The 21,949-nt window shown below is 37.1% G+C and overlaps 1 protein-coding gene across 5 annotated transcripts in view; it reads left to right on the top strand.

The window, feature by feature from the left end:
• Window positions 1-21,949, top strand: part of LOC120481353 (uncharacterized) — a 92,769-nt gene that overhangs the window by 46,121 nt on the left and 24,699 nt on the right. For all 5 annotated transcript variants that reach the window (XR_016146554.1, XR_016146555.1, XR_016146556.1 and 2 more), the window contains one exon: window positions 7,464-7,585. Coding sequence is in view for 1 of the 5 variants with exons in the window: in XM_089119868.1 (XP_088975994.1) it covers window positions 7,464-7,585 (122 nt within the window). In the remaining 4 variants the exon portion in view is untranslated. The remainder of the gene's footprint in view (window positions 1-7,463; window positions 7,586-21,949) is intronic.

Below are 21,949 nucleotides of genomic sequence, written 5' to 3' on the forward strand. Positions count from 1 at the left end.
TTCTTTTACCATTTTTTGAGGCAAAGAACAGACGTAAAAGATTTCATGCACTTTAAATGTAATTGCTTTTCGCATTGCTGTTTTCTTGACATTATTTCATCATCATGCCATAACATTCAGAAAGTAAAGACAGATAGATCTCACGGGGAGAAGGAGAGGTGCTGTAGTTGTTTAAGAAAAACACATCTGCTCTTAAGTTTTCGTGAATAGAGAATCCTGAAACAGAGTTTTTGTTCAGGTGGTTTGTCATCCTCAATCAGATTCAGTGTTATATTAGACAAGGGTCTTAAAGTAGCTTCTATCTGATCAGGAATGATGTTGAAGCTGGATATTTGTAGGGGTTTTTTTTGTTGGGATTCACCCCATTTTGAGATCTAGTATGCTAATGATTCAAAATGGTCACTTACTAATTCATAATAAGTTGTCAGAAATTTTCAAGCACAATGACTAATTCAACTTCTGTATTTGTATCTTGTTTTCCAGTACAAATATCAGAACAATCTTAAATCAAGAACATTTACTTTATAAGAAAAAAGACAAGATATTAAGCCTCGATTTCTGAAAAATGTATACAAATTTAGTGAGTTTTTTTTTGCTTAAAACAAGAAAGATTATCTCCCAGTGGGGTCAGAAAATAAACTTGTTTTTCCTTTGAATTAAGCCCAAAATGGTAAATTTTATTTTAAGCATAAATCCACTTTAATTCAATACATTTTTCAGAAGATAAGACTTCTTCTGCTTCTCAAGTGAATAAATCTTGATTTAAAAAATGTTTTTACTGCAAAAAATGTTCGTCAGTATTTTTGTACAAATTTCTAAAGATTACTTTAAGCAAACTTCAGGTATTAAATCTTGTTCACTTAAATATTTGTCAATATTAAAACATTATGTGAGTTTATATTTAATAAGAAAAAAAAATATCTGTCAATGGGGTCAGAAAAATAAAGATTGTTTTTCATTTGAATTAAGTCAAAAAAAATTTCTTCTTGTTTTAAGCTTAAACTCAGTTCATTTTGACACATTCTGCAGTAAACACGACTTTGGTCTAAAAGTACTTTTGCTTCTAAAGTAAATGTGTTGACTTGAGAGCATTTTTAGATATTTGTGTGTACAGTATATATAATTATATATGTGCCAAGAAAACAACCCCACACCATTACACCACCACCACCAGCCTGCACAGTGGTAACAAGGCATGATGGATCCATGTTCTCATTCTGTTTACGGCAAATTCTGACTCTACCATCTGATCGTCTCAACAGAAATCGACACTCATCAGACCAGGCGACATTTTTCCAGTCTTTAACTGTCCAATTTTGGTGAGCTCTTGCAAATTGTCGCCTCTTTGTCCTATTTGTAGTGGAGATGAGTGGTACCCGGTGGGGTCTTCTGCTGTTGTAGCCCATCTGCCTCAAGGTTGTGTGTGTTGTGTCTTCACAAATGCTTTGCTGCATACCTCGGTTGTAACGAGTGGTTATTTCAGTCAAAGTTGCTCTTCTATCAGCTTGAATCAGTCGGCCCATCCAAGGCATTTTCGCCCACAGGACTGCCGCATACTGGATGTTTTTCCCTTTTCACACCATTCTTTGTAAACCCTAGAAATGGTTGTGTGTGAAAATCCCAGTAACTGAGCAGATTGTGAAATACTCAGACCGGCCCGTCTGACACCAGCAACCATGCCACGCTCAAAATTGCTTAAATCACCTTTCTTTCCCATTCTGACATTCAGTTTGGAGTTCAGGAGTTGTCTTGACCAGGACCACACCCCTAAATGCATTGAAGCGACTGCCATGTGATTGGTTGAAAACTATGACCCACAGCATGTAATTTTTACCCTTACAGTATTTGATAGGGAGAAGCAATGGTTTTTATGTGTGATGAGAGATCCATATCCTGCTTGGGAGGAAGTCGGTGTGATTAGATCTCATTAAATAACTCTCTGTAGGTTTCAGCACATGAGCGAGCGGGACCCACACCGGGACCCACCGGCCGTCCCACGTGCCTCATTGTGCCTTTGAATTTGCAAGCTGTGGGATTATTAATGCAAACAGCAGCTCTCTGCAGTGTACAAATCACGGTGTACAAACACTCGCGCTGCTCTATGGGTATTAATTAATGCCTCTGTGATGAACTACCTGGTACAGAGGGACCGAAACAGAATAATCTGTGTTTGCAGAGGCTCTCGGCTTAAACTCTGCTTCTGGTTATCTTCTCAAGAAAAAGAAAGAAATAGAATTCTGGGTTTTAAACAGTAGCGTGCTTCAATACATTGCAATGTCTACCAATTAAACGTGTTTGTTTTGCATTGCATAAAAATCGACTTTTGGCAGTCCGGTAGATAAAGAGTCAAGGTTAAGTCGGGTGCATTGCATATTCCCTGCTGTACTGTTGTATATTGCTCATCCTTGTGGTCAACATACAGAACATTTGCATATAAGCAACACATTACACTGCAAAAATAGTATTAATGTTTGTATACCTTGTTGCAAAATGTTGTGTTTATTAGGCAGAATACTATAGAGTAGTCTCCAAAAGTAATGTCCAGAGGGTTTTTTTTTTTGTCAAAAATATTAGGAATATATTTAAATATAAAGGACAAACAAAAGTTGGGATGCACAATATATCGGCCAACATATCTGTATCGGCCGATATATGTTCATTTTTAATGTTATCGGCCTGGTAAGAAAATGTGGCCAATATATTAAAGCCGATAACTAATGTATTATTCCCTTCAGCTGAGATACTTGTTGAGAACTGTTTATGTTTTTGAATTTCTTGAAATATGATTGAAATCTCTTCAAAAAATTAAAATCTGGTTCGGGACAACATGTGCAACGCAAATCTGTCATATCGGCTGAGAACATCATTATAATTTTGGGACATGGATTTAATTGTGAGACTTTTGTTTTTGTAATCAGGCTCTCAAAATTAGAAAAAAAAAATTGGATTTAAGTTTATCGGCCGATATATCGGTTATCGGCTTTCAAATATAAAGAATTATCGGTATCGGCCAAAATTTTCATATCGGTGCATCCCTAAAAACACTAAACTTGGTTGGCGTATTTCTCTGACAAAATTATTTGACAAAAAAAGGCACAGCTAAAGATTTTATTTTTCTATGCAAATTTTTTTTTTTTTTAATGAAACTTGTTTTTGCATGTTCATAACTTCTTTGTACTATAAAATGGTGTGATCAATAAGTTATAACAACATGTATTTAACTCATCAAACACTGCTTTAACTCATCAAAATAAGTTAAGCCGTTTTCAACAACTTTATACATTATACAGGATTCAGCAAAAATTTTAGTCATTTTTAATGTTATTTAAGTTGAAATTACTTAAACATCAAAGTTGATTGTACTTAAAAATTGAAGGAAGTGAAATTCCAAGTACAACTATGCAAAATCTTTAACAAATTTTTAAATAAAGGGTGAAAATGTAATTTTGCCTATAGGCTGGACATTACTCTTGGCCACTACTGTATTTCTACGTAGTTTTTCTTAGTTTTCGTTTCAGTTTAGCTAGTTAAATGAAAGTGAGAAATTGTATTTATTTTATATCAGTTAAAGTTTATTTTAAGTAATGAAAATGATTTTTTTTATGGTTTTAGTTAAACCCTGGAATGGATGACACAATGGATATCCCACAATGCAATGCACTTGACTTGACTTTCCATTCCTAATAGTTTTTTTTTACACAGTGTTGCATTAAAAATTATAATGGATATTTTTTATATCTAAGTTGATAACTAGATTGCACTCGTCAAATGAGGTCGATAATGTATAGCATGCTTACTGTTTATTGCATAATGTATATTTCACGTTTTTACAGTATGCCATTTCCAAGGTCAAGTTTTCCCCTTTGCATTCTGGGATACAGAATCTCCCTGCACATCTGTGTGTGTATGCAGGGCGAGTGCTAGTGTCCCAAAGCTGGAGTCTCTCAGCCGGGGGTTTATTCTCCACAGGTCGTTTCTGCATCGTGATTTGTATAGTTTCATCTCTTATTATTCAAGTCTCTCCCCCTGCACCACAGAGGTTTTAGATATTCATTAGTCTTCATTAGGCCAAAACACAAAGAGCACAAAGAATTAACAAATCTCCCAATGCACTATTGCAATAGCCTGCATTTTTTTATTAGAGAAAGAAAGGATAAAGTGAGAGAAAGAGTGCCAGACCCAGCATTCAGAGATTGAATATACGGGGGATGGATGTGTATTTCGCGGTCACAGACGCACACGTGATTGGACTGTAGGATTTGTAAAAGGAGGAATGAAAGTTCAGACATTTAAACTTCAGATCACTGAGATCTCATTGTGAGAGACCTGTGACTCACTGTTTCACAATAACTTACAATTGTCACATTTATTCCTGTGACCAAAGCTGAATTTTCAGCAACATTACTCCAGTCTTCAGTGTCACATGATCCCTCAGAAATCACTCTAATATGATGATTTGCTGCTTAAGAAACATTTCTGAATATTATCAATGTTGATAACAGCTTAAAGGGATACTTCAGGATCTTGTAGGAAACCTGTAGTATTTTCGAATGACGCTTTCCACCCTCATATTCCCCTGTATTTTTTTGTCTGGAAAAAATCCTGCGATGACGCAAAAATTTCATTTTGCGTCATCTGAGGATTTTTTGGCCAGAGGCTAAAGACTACAGTCAGTAGTAGGTCTAAGTTTGACAAAACATTAATATTTACGTGATTTAACTTATTTAACTTAAACACAACATGGAATGGAACCAAAATGAAGGTCTTCAAAACTTAAGAGAAAGTATTTAAAATCACACAGATTATTTGGATTAACTCAGTAAATATGCACTCTGAATCCGGAGTACTAATTACAAAAGCATATGTTGAAACGCATTCATCACACATTCTGCATCAGCGCTTGGAACAAGTTCACAGAGTGAGAAAAGTTACCGTGCAAAAACTTTTATTTCCGTGTAAACGCACCCAGCAGAAGTTTCCGTCATGCATCTGTCCCTTAATGAGGACAAGCATAAGGTGTAGAATATCGACACCGAGATCCGGCATCTGTATAAATTCATCTGCAGATAAGACACATCTGTCAACATACGGCACATTTGTAAAGCATCGCTTGGAATGTAGTTGGTATGACTGGCAGCCGTACACAAACCACTGAGGTAGAACTCGAGTCTGCAATGAGTTTAAAAAAACATGGCAATATTTCTATTTTCATAACAGCACCAAGCCCCTGTTGACACTGACATTGACTTTGATAGCCAAGTCATTAGTTTTCAATGACAGCAGGTGATTTCTATGCGAGTTTGATTCGTGCATTGAGAATCTTGTTCATAATGTGATGCATTATGCACAAGTGCAGTTGATACAAACTGCACAAAGCCGTACATCACTGACGCTATTTATTTGGGACGGCAATATATTGACCTTGATAATGTAGCAGCAGAATCAAGCACTTAATCACATGCATTACAAAACAAAACGTTGTTCAACTAACCGCACAGCATTTGCATCTGCTATTGGCTTGACAAACATGTATTCCTGCACAGTATATCAGTGCATTTTAAATTCAATGTAAGGATTATTTTATACTTGTTTATAGACCCCTTTTGCGCCGACGTCACGGTTACGTCACGGCGCTAGCTGGAGGCAAAACAAAGTGACAACTGGAGGCGGCCAATACAAACCAGCACAGATTCGGCTTCATAATAAGCTTAAATTATTGTTACTATAATTAAATGTCATCTTGTTGTGTTGTTTGGTGCAAGAATTGATGAAAAATGAATATGTTGTATCTGGAATTTTTATTTCTAGAAAATATTCACATCATTAAAATCGCACCGTAATGACACTCTTTATATTGTCGTCGTCTCAGCGCTGGCTCGGCAGAACTGCGAATCGTACACACCAGTCTTGTACAGGACCATATAGGCATCTAAAGATTTATATGTCCTCAGTTTCTCTTTACGATCGTTTTCTCTATAAGGTAGGTGTAGAAGTCAGACCACTCAACCGAGGTAACGTAACGTTAATCCTGTCAGATCGTCCATGCATTGAGTGAGCGTGTTGGGTCGGCCAATCTGGTTCCGTCCGTTAAAAATAACTTTTGGAAATAACAATCGTGGTCCTGGGCACTGAGTGACCTTAGTCATTGTTAAAAAACAAGCTAACAATACTTGCTAACTAGCGTTAGTGAAGCGGCCAGAGGGATCGTTCTGCCTCCACCTAAGCTCCGCCTACAAAAAAATCGTCACCATGTTTTCCAACTGAAAAGGGGTCTATACACCACTGGGGTCAGTTTGGGGTCTGTGAGATTTGTTTATATTTTTGAAAATCCCAACAAGACTGCATTCATTTGATCAAAAATATAGTAAAAACTGTAGTATTATTCCGTGTTGGGGAAAGTTGCTCAATATTAGTTACAATATTGCATTACTTTTTCTCGTCTGCACTGTAGAAGGTGATCAGATGACTTACCTAAAAAAAGTGAGGACACCCTTTGTCTTAAAATTAAGCAAATAAACTTAATGCATAATTGAAAAAATTTAAGTCCACATAATTTTTTCAATTACGCATGAAAGTTTTAAGTAATGTGTTACTTTTCTAGTTACTTGAAAAAAGTAATCTGATTACATAGCTAAGATTATAATGCATACTACCCCCAACGCTGATTATAATGCATTTTATACAAACTGCAGTATACTGTATGAAGTCATGCATTACTGACACTTTATTTGGGATGGCATAATTTACCTTGTAGCAGCAAAATGCTAAATTTTGACCGTCAGTAGCAATTAATCACATGCAATACAAAATAAAACATTAGAAAAAAAGCAATTGCTTGGTGCAAACATTTTTTTTAGTGCCTTGAATGTGAAAAAATGACTTTTTTCTCTCTTTAGTTTGTAATATTAATTGAATGTTTTTCCGTGCCTGCAGTTTCTGCGCTCCTGAAATGGAAGTTAGCCGCATACTGACAGGTTGCTAAAAGGCAATGTTTAAGTTTAACAAGAGGTAGTTAATTAGTCCACTGCAACAGACCAATGAAAGACAAAGCACGTTGATTATAAAGTGATTATCCTTGATATATACAGAAAAGCCGCCTTTGTTTCTGTCTTTTATGTATCTGAAAAAAAAAAAGAAATAAAAATACAGCTTTGCACATCGCTAGTCTGTAGAAAAACAAATGAATTGCTGTTGTGACCTTTGCAAGAGCTCAAAGATGAAAGACCTACAGTGCCGCGAATGAAAATTAGTGCACTTGCTCATGAGCTCTAAAATGCTCTTTAACCACATATGTTAACTTTGGTCACACTGGCAGTAAAGAATAAAAGTGAATCTGTTTCTTAATTTATGTCAATTTGGCAGTCCTCCAGTCTCAGCAGACGATTGCATTAGTCTGATTTATAACGATTACAACCTGCCTGTTTTGGGATGAGCTTTGTAATCGAGTGTCTGCTCTTTTAAAGGTTTACACCGGCTGAAGTGTGTGTCCTCACCTCATTGGGACGCTCAGCTCGTGCCAGACAGGTTGCAGTTAGATGGAGCACGTGGACTGCGCTGAAATCTGTGGAGCGTCGTCATGCTCAAGGTAAGATCTCACAGTAATAATCCTCCTTCATCGAGGCTTTGAGCTGAAATCTGAAAGATAGAAAGATGTTTTCTCATTTCCCATCTTGACTAAACGGTCTTTCTGAAGGGCAAAGAATGGTTCCATCATAATAGACCCCTTGACATCATGTCATTCATGTCAATGGGTCACAAGACACATGAGAACACTGAGATCAAACCTGGCTCAGGGCGTCCTGACATATTTAAATGTTTTGTCTCAAATGAGATTTTAATGTTTCATACAGTACTTGTAATTACAGAATATTTGTAATGCTCGAGGCTTATGGACTACTTTTGTTATGCCTTTTTATACAGTATCTTTTATCGTGCACTTTTACTATGTCCAGCACCTTGGATGATTTAACTATATATATATACATACACCTACATACATAAATATCAATGGCTTTTGTTTTTTGTGCACTTCTAGAAAATAATCACCTTTTCTCAAAATAATTAGAAAGCAAGGACAGTGCTTCAGAACATATCAGAATGATAACGAAATATGTATTTGAAGAGTATATACTGTAAATTATGAGTGAGTTTCTTTCCGAAAGTTCTTTCCAACTTACATTGATTCTAAAAGAATTTTGTGATAGAATCTTGATCGTTTTAAAGGTCAAATGTGTCATTTCAGTGGCACAAATTGTATCTCCGTCTCCATTGGTTGGACAAACACGTATTCCTAACCAGATTATAATTTTAGTATTTTTATATATATATATTAATATATATATATATATATATATACAGGGCCTGAAATTAACTTTTTCGGCCACCGGTCACTGTGGCAGGTGGATTTAAAAATTCACCTGCCACAGAGACTTTTTACCTGCCACTTTTTTTTTGCCTCATATTTTGCCTCAGCCAAAAATGGCTGGTAAAAAGAACAATATTGTGAAATTCCTGTTTTTTTTTTCACCTTTATATAAAGGTGAAAAAAAATGGGAATTTCACAATATTGTTCTTTCACTTGTAAGAATACACATTTAAGTGCTGTCAAGTAATAATAATAACTCTAAGAACATACATTTTTTAAAATCTTTTTATTAATTGATTTTGACACTCACACAACATATACAGTATATAGTATAGGCTATATAGTATATAGGCTACTCAACAGATAGACCTACCGCAGCTCGTATGTAAACAAATCACACGCGGCTGTGTTGATGGCTGATTTAGTCACGTAGACAGATCCTGACAGCTTTCAGTTACAGCGGTTAGGAACTATGAACTAAATTAATATTGTTATTACTGGTAAAGTTACCGGGTACCGGATATTTTCTCACTGGTTCCCAACTCCCAACATGCACAGTTGCACACGCACACACATCTGTGCAGCTGTCATTGTACTGTATGCTACGTCAGCGTTACATTATCTCATCCCATCTCACCAACAGTTTAATACTCGTACATCCAAACGTAGTCGGAAAAGGCCCTCGTCGTCTTCTGATCGCATGAACGTTCCTAAACAACAGTCGCTGTCATAAATCAGCCGCTCACGAACCTTGCCATTGCCGCCAATTGTCCACTTTGTATTAAAATGTCTTCTTTTACTTTTCTTTTTCTCATCCTCATCTTTTTGTTGGTTGTTTGTTTCAGCTGGCCTCTCTACCTCAGTAATGTGCCGCCACATTTTAGCTAAAGTCAAACGCAATGGCGGACTTAGTTGAAATGTAAAAATCCTAATGAATCACTCAATTCTCATTGGCTACCTGCCAATGTGGCAGGTAGATTGACAGTGTTACCCGCCAATAGAAAAATTCACCCGCATTTGGCAGGTGGTCGGGTGTTAATTTCAGGCCCTGTATATATATATATATATATATATATATATATATATATATATATATATATGTGTGTGTATATATATATGTGTGTGTATATATATATATGTGTGTGTATATATATATATGTATATGTGTGTGTGTATGTGTGTATATATATGTGTGTGTGTGTGTGTGTTTCTTGAGCAGCAAATCATCATATTACTCTCTCTCTCTCACATATATATATATATATATATATATATATATTTAATATACTCAAAATTCAGCTTTGATCAAAGGAATAAATTACATTCTAAAATACAGTATATTATAATAGAAAACAGTTATGTTATTTTTCACTATTTTACGGTTTGTACTGTATTTTTGATGAAATAAATGCAGCCTGGGTGAGAATAGACTTTTTTCAAAAACATTAAAAAAATGTGCAGATCCCAAACTTTTGAACAGTTTAAGAATATCTACATTTAGTTTAAAAATTATGTTGATGAAAAATACTACAATTATAATCTGGTTAGGAATACATGTTTGTCCAACCAATGGAAGACGGAGATGCAATTCTTTGTGCCACTGAAATGACACATTTGACCTTTAAAATGATCAAGATTCTATCACAAAATTCTTTTAGAATCAATATAAGTTGGAAAGAACTTTTGGAAAGAATCTCACTCATAATTTACATTATACACTGTTCAAATACATCTTTCGTTTTCATTCTGATGTGTTCTGAAGCACTGTTCTTGCTTTCTAATTATATTGACAAAAGGTGGTTATTTTCTAGAAGTTCACAAAAAAGCTAACAAAAGCCCTTTCATTTTGATCATGGGGACAGTGAGCGCATCAAACGGTGAATCGGCAGCATAAGTGTGTGTAATTGTGACAGCTCTGGGAGCGAGTGCACCGCTGCGGGGTAGAGCACAGGGCCCTGTGGGGGACTGCCGTGTCCCAGAAATCTCTTCCCCCTCAAACTCCTGCGGATCTCTAGGGGTCGCTGGAATCACTCTCAATCCTGCCTGCTGTGTGTGAGGTGGCGAGGTCTTTAGCAGCTCTTTCCCTCGGTGGGACAAACTCTATAAGCTATGATGGGGAAGGACAGACGTCGGACTGTGCTTGTAAAGGGCGACTCTTAGACAGGTGAAGCACAGCTTGTTCTGTATACATTTTTCATAGGTGTGGTTTGGGCGTAACAGGAAACAAACCAATAAGAGCGTCATATTACATTCCCTTTAAGAGCGTGATGAACGAGGTGCGCTTGTTCCATGACGCAAAACTATTATAACGGCGCATTTTGGTTCACAACCGAGGAGATGGATGTTCTTGTCAGGATCATAAAAGAAAGAGAAGTGACATTGAAGTGCACAAAGTCGATTGCGCCGGTTGCAAGATAGGGTCCATGATCTTAAATATTGGCACATTGAGCAAGCAACATTCAGTACTTTCTATATTCATTCCAAATGCAAGTACTTGTTATTCGTTCTGAATAATTCCAAGTACTCCCACATGCCATGTTAGTTGTTTATATTAATAATGATAAAGGCATTTTATTATGTGATTCTGACATGATGTCACTACATACACTGCTCCTCTCCGCGGCGTTGATAAACGGTCGGCAACGTGCGTTCATGTGTTTTGGGGGCGTGGCTTTGTAAGGATCCCAGACGGGAGGAAATGAAATAATGTTTATAGTGTTTTATAGTGTATTGCAGCGCTGAGAGGACTACAGACACTCAATTTGAATGAATACTTTCTTTTTCAGAGTGCTTACATTTTAATTATGTATTGTATAATAGACAATTCAAAAAAAAAATTGGGGAAAAGTTTGGGGTTTTTTTTAGAAAATTTCTACCTACCCCACCTTTAAAAGTAAATTAAAAATAGTTAACATATAGATCAACTTGAATGAAGGCGTTGAAGACAAAATATTTTACTAATTAAAATAATATCTAATATGTGGCGCATCCAGGGACTAAGTGGACGATCAAGGTCCAGTTTATTGACTTAAACCAGCCTGTTACCTATTGCAAGTTTGATGCATTTTTAAAGAGACTATTGCATAACATTAATGCTCTGAACAGATAGTAGAAAAAAAAGACTCAGAGAGCAATTCTCGAGAGAGCCGAACATTTGCCATCGCCGTCAGCAAACATGTTCTCGTTTCATGGCAGCGATATGTTGACGAGTAAATGTTTATGAAAACAGGTTTTTTTTATGATAGATGGTTCCCTTCTGCATTTTTTTCTTTGGTAAGGCGTCACCTGCGTTTGACTAAAGGGTTCATCAAAGTTATGTAAACTGACAGAGATAGATGATACCCCTCAGAAAGCTAACGGATGTGCTTTGGCATAATCCATCAAAATTAAGTTCGCACTTCCCTTCTTAAATGGACCAAAGAGGTCTCGTGCATTCTGCCTTTTTTTTTATCACCTAATTTGGAGAATGCAGAAGACTCCTCTCATGCTTTAGAGCATGCATTTAACAATTTACCTGAATAAACCCATCGAACAATCACCTGATTTGCATTTTGCGTCTACACGCTTGAGAAAATCCATACCTTAGTCCTTAAACGGTCTTACAAATACATTTATGTTGAAATGAAGTGTCGCTGTCGTGCTTCGGGCAGCAGAGGAGAGACCCAAATCTGCATTTCATTTCTAAGCGACTTCCATAAAAGTGCAACCCACTCAACGCGTTCTCATCCTAGGGCGTCATATACAGGTCTAAATCCAACACACATGGGACCGTTAGCGTCAATATAACACGCTTCGGTTATGGGTAGGTTTAGTTCTGGGGTAGGGTTAGGGTTAGACCACTAGGAGGTGCCTTCTGGCCCATATATGTCATCTCATATTGATGCTAAACGGTGCCATGTGCTTCGGATGTAGACGAAATGTCAAAAGCTTCAGTATGTGACGCCTTGGGATGAGAACGGGCTGACCCGCCATAGGCCTGAAGAGAAAGACAGATGGAGGGATTCATTCCCGAAAACAAGATTTATGTGCCTTTTCTTCTTAAAAAACCTTATGAGAACTATTACAAGTGAAGTTATCGATCATTCAAAATCCATTGAATCATCTTAATCTCTCTCTAATAACAGCATTAGGTGGACAGTAACACATTACATTTACTTGAGGACTGTACTTAAGTACACTTTTTGATCTGCACTTTACTTGAATTTTTTTTTTCTTTTTTTCTGGAAACTTTTTGCTTCAAATTCACTACATTTGAAAGACAAATATTGTACTTTTTACACTACATTTCTGTCAAGTCAAGTCAAGTCACCTTTATTTATATAGCGCTTTTTACAATACACATTGTATCAAAGCAGCTTCACAGTGATAACATGAAAATAATACAACACAGATCAATAATATTGTTGAATATTAAATGTTCCCAACTAAGCAAGCTAAAAGCCAAGGCAACAGTGGCAAGGTCCTTGAGTAGAAAGTAGCGTCAGTCAGCGAATGATTTTGGTTAAATGAAAGTAGGTTTGACGTCTGATCCCGACGTCGGACAGTAAGGCTATTATATTCAAACTAAACATGTTCATGCCCAAAAAACTTTAGATAGGGCACTATTTGATGGAACAGCAGTTTGGGTGTCCGAAACCATTGATGGCTCTTATTCAATCCCACACTACTAGTACTGTGTTCTAGACATAAATGTGATATTGATATGAGGGTAGGGTAGGCATAGATTCAGAGGCATTACATACAACAATGCAACAAAAATAAAACAATGCATTGGCATTTTATACTTAAATGATTTTGTGAGTACTTTAAGTATAAATCGGTCTTCACAACTTTTTTAATGTTTGACCAGTAGTATCTGTACTTTCACTCAAGTAATGAAGTTGTGTACTTTGTCTCCTGTGGTCTGCTATCAGTGGGTCAAGCCACAATCTAAACAATGCTGGGTTGTTTTAACCCAAATTTGGGTCAAATATGGACAAATGGGTTAAAATGTCATTTAAAATTTTAACCCAAATTCAACTTTCAACCGTATATTTTTTAATTACATTTTTAACCCAGCATTTGGGTTTGTCCGTATTTGACCCAAATTTGGGCTGAAACAATCCAGCATTTTTTAGAGTGCACTTGCTCTAAAATGACAGATCACGTATGAATTTCTTCCTACACACACGAGCGTTTTAAGGACAAAAACTTGACAATCTGAACAATGTCTTGAGGTGCGGTAACTGTAGTATACGCCGAATAATTTCCTTACAGTATTTTTAAGGTTAGAGTTAACCAGTTTTACTGTAGCATTACTAGCATTTTTTTATGGTGAGAAATGGTCGAGTTCATATTGAGATCTCTGACTATTGATTGAAAACTCTGAGCACATTGTTGAGTTACATTTTGTTTTCAGTTTTAATGTCATTGCTTTTTTTTTTTTTTTCAATTTAATCTCATTGCTGTCTGTGAGAAAACAGCTGAGATATTAAGAAAATGTAGTATGTTTTTTCTTTCCCACAGGGAATGGAGAACATGTAGAGTGAAGAAGTGTGTGTGTGTGTGTGTGTGTGTGTGTGTGTGTGTGTGTGAGGATTTTTAATCAGAAGGTGTGTTGTGGCAGATGGCCTTTGCTTTGACTGTATCCTGGCCTCCCACACACTAACACAGGCATTATTCGTACCCATCAGCCCCCTCAAACTCACAGACACTGAGCGCTGACGGTCAACACACTCATGCTGGCTGTATGAGAGCTTTAGAAAGCACACAAATCAACAAAAGGATACAAAAAATCAGGGCTGTCAAACGATTAATCGCATCCAAAATAAAAAGTTTGTGTTTACATAATATATGTGGGTGCACTGTGTATAATTATTTTATATATATATATATATATATATATATATAAATACACACACATGCTTGTAAATATTTAAGAAATATTTCATACTGTATATAGATTTATATATAATTTATATTATATATAAATATAAATATTTTATATATAAATAATATTTTTTTCTTAAATATACATGTGTATGTATGTATCACGTTTAATCGTTTGACAGCCCTACAAAGAAATATTTCTCATTGTATTCTTCAAAGACCTGATCTGAGCTGCTATTGGCTACATTCATTTTACTTTATTTTAACTATTGATTCATTTACATCTGTGTTAATTTTTCTCAAAGACTTTATTTTATTTTGTTTGAATTAAAAAATAAATGGACTTAGCCTTGGTCTCGGCCTTGGTATCAGCCTTGGTCTTAGTCTTGGTCTGTCTTGGTTTTAGGTTTGGTCTTGGTCTCGGATCGTGCCAAAATCGGGCTAAAATAGTGTAATCTGAACCAGGCATAAGTCTGTCTTGGTCTTAGTCTCGGCCTTGGTCATGGTCTGTCTTGGTCTCGATACCCTGTGGTCTTGGTAGTGTTTTGGTCTCGGACTTGACTAGTCTAGTATTAGCCTATATTTGCTTTTTATTTTCAAAAAACAAATAATAATTCTTACTGACCGCAATCTTTTGAACAGTAGTGTACATGCTTGGCATAGTTGCATCTTTAGCGCACCGGCAGCAGTAGATTGATCATAATAGCCACTTTTTAGGGCTACGACATTTATCTGTGTCAAGAGACATAATGAACGCTTGATCTTACGGCACGTAACGTCTACGACCTGTCCCACTTAAACCACACAAGCCACAACGCAAATTGATGCAGTTCACAAACAACACAGAAACCAGCAAACGTCGTTAGTAATTCCTTCAGTGAAAAAATTCAAAAGAGATCATCAAAGGCAAACGTCTTCAGAGATACAAATCAGCAAAGTGTCTCGCTACACTGACAGCTGACAAGCATCATAATGAATGAACTGCATCCAGTCGTCTTCTGAAAAACCACCTTGGGTCTTTTGTGATTGCTCGTGTTATGTGAAAGGTTTGTGAATCTTGTTGGTTGTTGATGTGGAGTGGTTTAATTTAGTCTGTTTTTACCCATTAATGTTATTCAGGTTCAATAAATCTGCATTTAGATCATCAAAACGTCTTATGAGACTCCAATTGAGTGGCAGCAGCAGGGGCCTTATTAATAAAACGTGCAAGAGTGTGCGTACGCTAAAATCCACGCCAACGTTCAGATTTATAAAACCGGTCTTTGATGAGGAAAAGTGCAGGTTCTGAATAGACGAATGCACTTTCGTTGGGGCAGAGAGTCGGAGGACTATAGCCGCAGGTATTTGGAAATCAAAGCAACAATATACCAATAAAACCCTGTTAGCATAATTACACCGCATTAAAATTCAATTATTTAGTATGCATACTTTAGTTCCACTCATGTAAATTATTTCAGCCAATCTATAGGCTTTAATATGGCCTGTAATGTAATGCATTTGTGTGTGTGTGTGTGTGTGTGTGTGGGGCGTATGTTCATTTTCTCTGAATCATACATGCGCACATTTGAGAAATGACATTAGATCAAACGTAGGACAGGCTCTCTACGCAACATTTTATAAATGAGACCCCAGGAGAGGTTGCGGAAAGTCTTCAAAAAGCATAGGATTTTATGTGTTCTTTGAAAAAAAAAAAAAAAAAAAGATTAGAAAATAATGAAGAGTGCCTAAAATAATTTACAGGATTTTTTTTTTTTTTTTTTTTTTTACATAAATTATATCTACATTGCTTTTTTCGATCCAACCAGAATGAAAAAATAAGATTGTTAAACTCACTTTTGTATTTGTATTTGACAGTGAGATAAGAGCGCACCATATTACTGGGGTACCACCATTAGTGTACAACTTTGATATTTTGTTCTGCTAGTGTCAATAGAATGTGAAACGATGTTATATCAGCGGAAATATTGATGCTACTGTCATCATAAAGCACATACAGTACACGAAACACAGTGGATGGCATAAAAAGAAAGCCGTTTTGTCTAGCAACACACACAGCATGCAATATCTCATAATTCTGAACCTCTACCTATGAAAACACCTCAAAACATTTGGCATGTGGACCCAAACTTGCAAATTGCAATGGGTTTTATTATTTTATTTCTTACTATCAGGGCACTCCGGACGGGTTTTAACAGAGCTCGTCCACCAGCGCGCGCCTCAGAGGTTAGATTAAAAATGAAAAGGCTCTATTCATTCCTAGGCTAATTGTTGGCAATGTCACTTTATACAGAAACGCGACACACATAGGTAGACTGGACGTATTACGTATGCGTGTGACAACGTTTTCATAAATTAGCGTTTTTGTAGTACACATAGGCTATGTTTACATTTTGAAGAGAAAACGCAAAAGTGGCGTTGCGTCATCACTTTCTATTCTGCGTTTAGACGAGCGTTTTGTGTGGGAAATCCGTGTGCAAATGGTGACGCAAAAGTGTGTGAAATTCAATGTAGTATGCACTTCAGGCGCTAGGAGTGCATACTACAACAACACCAAGTCCACGCGCCTGCGTACAACCTTCACTGTCAAGTAAACTTCGCGTTTTTACCGTCTACACGGGAACACGGCGGTGGAGCGTTTTTAAGAGTTCCACTCTGGAGGGTGGTTTCACTTTTTTGCGTTTTTAAGCCTCAAAAACGGCGTCGCCGTGTAAACGAAAGGCACATCCGATAAAATATTTTTACGTTTTTCACCCGCGAGCGTTCTCGTTTAAACAGGGCCATAGACGATACCGGTATCGCCAGAGAATGTCTAATTGAAGAGAATTGGCACTGGCTGGTTACTTCTGGTTTCTGGACTGGCTGCAGTAACACGTCTCTGTCCATGCGGGGGCGCTCGCGGTCGAGTGCAGAATGAATGGGAGTCAATGGGGTTTCACCCCCAGAAATCCACTTTTTTTGTCAAGTAATTTTAAAGTTGCTTTCAAAGGGGAGGGCTAAGAAAATACACTCAGCTGAAAATTGCATTTTTAAGTTCACTTATCGGTTCTAAAAATCCGTTCAAAACTGTGATGACGTCACACAATAGCAGAATGCTAGCATGTTCCGGCCAACAACGGCCTAACCTGTAAGAAATCAAAAGGACATAAGTACTCGTTCATTCGACTTCTGGCCTATAATCTATATTGAACTTGCGGAATCAACAATAAAATCTATGTTGATTTAACGACAAGCCGGTGAAAGAGACACATTTAGCCGTTTAGCCCCATAGACTCCCATTCATTCTGCTCTCGCCCCCAATCACCTCCAGTGGAATTCTAATGGAACTGCAACCAAGATAACACACAACGGGGCTAATAGGAAGTGCCAAGGCTCTCCGTTAGACGGGCTCTGGTATCGCTTTCAAAAACGTGCAATTTGAAACATTTTCTAATGCTTCCAACTAAACTGGATGGATTTCTATTAGAAAGGCGGGCTGCCATTTATGAATCCAGTGTGTGTGTGTGTGTGTGTGTGTGTGTGTGTGTGTTCCCATGCTCGCATGTGGCTCTCTCTTCACCTCCTCCATGGACTCTTAGGATAAATCTTCCGCACCTGCTGGCTTGTTCTCAGTAATGTGTGGTTATTCTCTAGTGTTGTGTCTCTGTGATTCCTCCAGTAGTCTCCTCACCCCTGGGATCTGGATTACCACTGTCTCGATTGCTGGAGAAACATTAGATTAATTGTAAAGCTCCAAAAAGTGGGACAGCTGCATATTTCATATGCTGCCATGATGGCATGAAGAATTTCTCACTCTTCTCTTTGTCTGATTTCCTCTCTCTCTCTTTCGTCTTTATGCTCCCGAGAGCTGCAGGCGTTTCTGAAGTAGAAAGAAAGGTTAGGCTGGAATGGTTTGATAAAATGATAGCGCCGTCCTCGCTGTATAATCTCAGTGAATGGGTGCCGATCAAGTGTGGCATTGCACCTGCGGATGGTTCCTCACTATTGCCCGTCCTACCTCTTTACTCTTTATCGTTTCTGACTTGTGCAATCTATATATCTATGTCAGACTCAAGTGTGTGTGTTGGTGGCGTCACTGATCCTCAGCAGCTGCGTGTGTCTTGCACGTCGTCCCACAGCAGGTGTGAGATTACGGCGAGCTCTTCCTCTGTCGCTGAACAGATGTGAGGGGTATTAGACTTGTGTTTGTCCATGCACACATGCACACACACACACCTCACCGAGTCACCGCTCTGTTGAAGATCTTCCACTGACCCTGGTTCAGAATCCCAAGCATCTGCTTCCAGTGCAGAACACGCATCACGTCACCTTTGACCCTGCGCCGCTCTAGAGAGGATCACTCCACCGGGGCTTCATGGGGACTCTACTAGTGCAGGTCGGGGTGTATTCGCCGGATGAAAGAACACATTATTTGTACATCATTTGAAAAATTTGAGACATGAACAATGAAGCGAGAAAAAAGAAAAAAAATACCATTTAAAAGCTTAGGGTCAGTGAGATGCCCATCAGGGCTGCATTTATTTGATCAAAAATACAATCAAAACAGTAATATTGTGAATTATAATTATTTAGTGTTCTGTTTAAATATATTGTTAAATATAATTTTTCCCCCCTGTGATCAAAGCTAAACTTTCAGCGTCATTACTCCAGTCTTCAGTGTCACATGATCCTTCCGGAATCATTCTAATAATATTATTAATGATGATTTGCTGCTCAAGAAACGTATTTGATACTGTAAAACCTGATGAGTTAGTTAAACTCAAACCGTTTGAGGAAACCGATTGCCTTAAATCATTTAAGTTTATTAACTCAAACAATTTAAGCATGAAAAAATATTTGATTTGTTTCCAAGTAACTCAATAACTTGTTAAGATAACTTGGGTAAATAAAGTTAAATAGTACTAATTAGTTACTTTAACTTAAATCTATGAAGTACACTGTAAACCCGAATAAGTTGGCAGAACTCATATCACTTTTAATAGTACACACTTAGTTAGCTTTAAGAGCTAATCTGCTGAAATAGTAAATGCTAACATATTAGAAACAGTATGTTATAAGCACTTACAAGTACAGAAGCACTTGCTGTACGAGCATAATAATATAAAGGGATGATTTGCTCTCAAATCAAGCTGAATGCACCACTTGTCACCATGATGGTAACTATCCTAAAGCCAACATTAACAGAGATTCTTCTAAATTAGCATAACAGAACATTAATCACTACTAAATCTCACACTTAACATTAATCTTACACAAAAAAAACAACATTATATTGCACTTAATTTTAGCAATTACACTAATTGCCGATTGCCATCGGCAAAGCATGCTGGGAAATAGATATCCCAGCCGTTTCAGTTAAACTTAAGTTCGTCTAAATTAAAATAAATAATTTCATAACTCAAAACAATAAAACAGTTCAGTTTACTTAAAATATATCTGTTCTGTGAACTTGAAAGAAAAAGAAAGTGCTAAATACTCATAAAAATTAATTTGACTGAACTAATTCGTTGAATTTAAGTTTGTCCTACTCAAACCAATTAATTATTTTGACCGTTAGGGTTTACAAAATGTTTTTTTCAGGCTTAGTTGATGAATATAAAGTTCAAAATATCAGCATTTATTTGAAATAGAAATCTTCTGTAATGTTATATATGTCTTGTCAAGTTTGATCAATTTAATGCATTATTTCTAACTAAAATATTAATTTCTTTAAAAAAAACAAACAAACAACGCCCATGAGTACTGTTGCTGAATACTGAATAGCTGTTGATACTATAAGTTAACCAGCGATCATTACCGTGCCAGTTTCTGATTTTTGAAGCTTATAAATAAATGTTCTCTGTGGATTAGGGAGGAGTTTTGAATTCTGAATATTAGAGTATGTTTATAAAAACTCTTATTTCAAAAGAAAAGTCCTGTATTCACCGGGGGTATACGATGGCGAATCAAATTTGGTACGATGTGATATCAAACATTTACAAAGCTTTACAAAGAAATATCTGCCTTAAAAGTGTGTATTGACGTCAAAAGATGATGATGTGGGTCATGAGGGAAACTCTCACTTATACTGGAAACAGAGCCCTATTTTTCAACTTCTGCAAAAAAAAGAAGAGTGGAGATATAAAGTTGAGGTTACACTGCATGTCTCAACAGCGGGAAATGAAAGTGTGTGTGTGTGAAGAAAACGGTTCTCCAGCAAAAGCCGGTGGTGTTTTTCTTCTTTTTCTTGGTTTATGTACAGTCGGAATGAATGCGGAATTCATTCCACTAGATTACAGATGACAAAACACCACTCATCTCTATTTCAAAAGGCCTTTGTCTTATATTCACATATATTCTCAAACACGTTTCTCTACAGTGTCCTTAACAGCTGTTGGTGCTAACACGTTTATGTAATTATATGCTTTTTATGAAAGATTCTTGTTTTTTTAAATAAGGTTCCAAATGGGTTTTTTTTTTTTTTTTTTTGTAGCGATGCAATAGAACATTTTTGATAGTCAAAGGGATACTTCACCTCTGGAAAGATGAGTGTGTATTTAAAATGGGCCATTTATGTAAAAGAAATTAGAATTTTGAGTTTTCTAGACTCAGAAAAGCCAGAAAATGTATGTTTGGCTTATGTGGATGAAAGACAACAACTCCCAGAATGCACTTGCTTCGCTGCCCTAGGAGGCCACGCCTACCGGTAACAGAGCGCAGTAGTTAAACAACAAGTCTAGGCTACTAGTGAGTCTCCGTGATGAGTCTGCCCGAAAATGTGTTTCGAGATCGCCCAAAATGTCCGGGATTCGGCTTTTGCGTTTTACAGTCGCCATTCATCATGTTTACTGTGGTGAGCGGTACGAGTGAGGGCGAGTCACCAATAGGTCTGGGGTTAGACCACTAGGAAAGCATCATCTAAAGCCCCTTTTCCACCAAAGCATTTTGAGAGCCAGTTCGGAGCCGGTGCCTGCGCGCGAACCAGTTCTTTGTGTTTCGACAGCCAAAGAACCGGTTCTCGGCCAGGAGAACTGGTTCCAAAGCGGCACTAACTCTTTGCTGGACTAGAACCGTTCTTTTACCACGTCATGCTTACGTCGGGGGCTGGGGCGGGTTTAGATGTGTTCTAAACATCTTTTCTGACCATAATAAAAGATTGCAAAGCCAAGAGAAACATTTGCAGAAACACAATGGAGTCCGCCTTTTAAAGGTGTGCGATACCGCTAGATTTAGTATCGATCCGATACCAAGTAAATGCAGGGCCAATATCGCCGATACCAATACCGATACTTTTTAATAAGTAAGGTGGATGCCTCTTCAACCTAAATCTAAATTAATTTTCATGACTTTTGTTTTTGTGATTTGCATTTTTGGGTTATTAATCAGTTAAAATCAGTACTACACAAGCTTTTGTTCAGAAACAACTTTTGGTTACTTCTGTTTTATTTAAACAAAGTTAGAAAATTATTACTTCACAAATATAAAAAATACAACAAATTTGTAAAAACAAATTCTCTTTTCAAGTAGCATGCTAACAAAAAATGTTTCTCTTCTTTAATGCACTTCTTTTCAGGATTTTTTTCTTAAATAAACAAAGTCACAAGTTCTCCATTTCTGATTGTGCTGCTGTAGACTAGAAATGCGCGGCCGCGCGCGCCTGACTGGTGGTAGTCCTGGAGCGCGCTAGTGGTGAGTCACGTGATTGTACAACACAGGAGAGGGAGACGAGAGCAGCACTAG

The sequence above is a fragment of the Pimephales promelas genome, chromosome 14, assembly GCF_988280905.1.
Source record: "Pimephales promelas chromosome 14, fPimPro1.hap1.1, whole genome shotgun sequence".
In the NCBI taxonomy this organism is placed as follows: domain Eukaryota; kingdom Metazoa; phylum Chordata; class Actinopteri; order Cypriniformes; family Leuciscidae; genus Pimephales; species Pimephales promelas.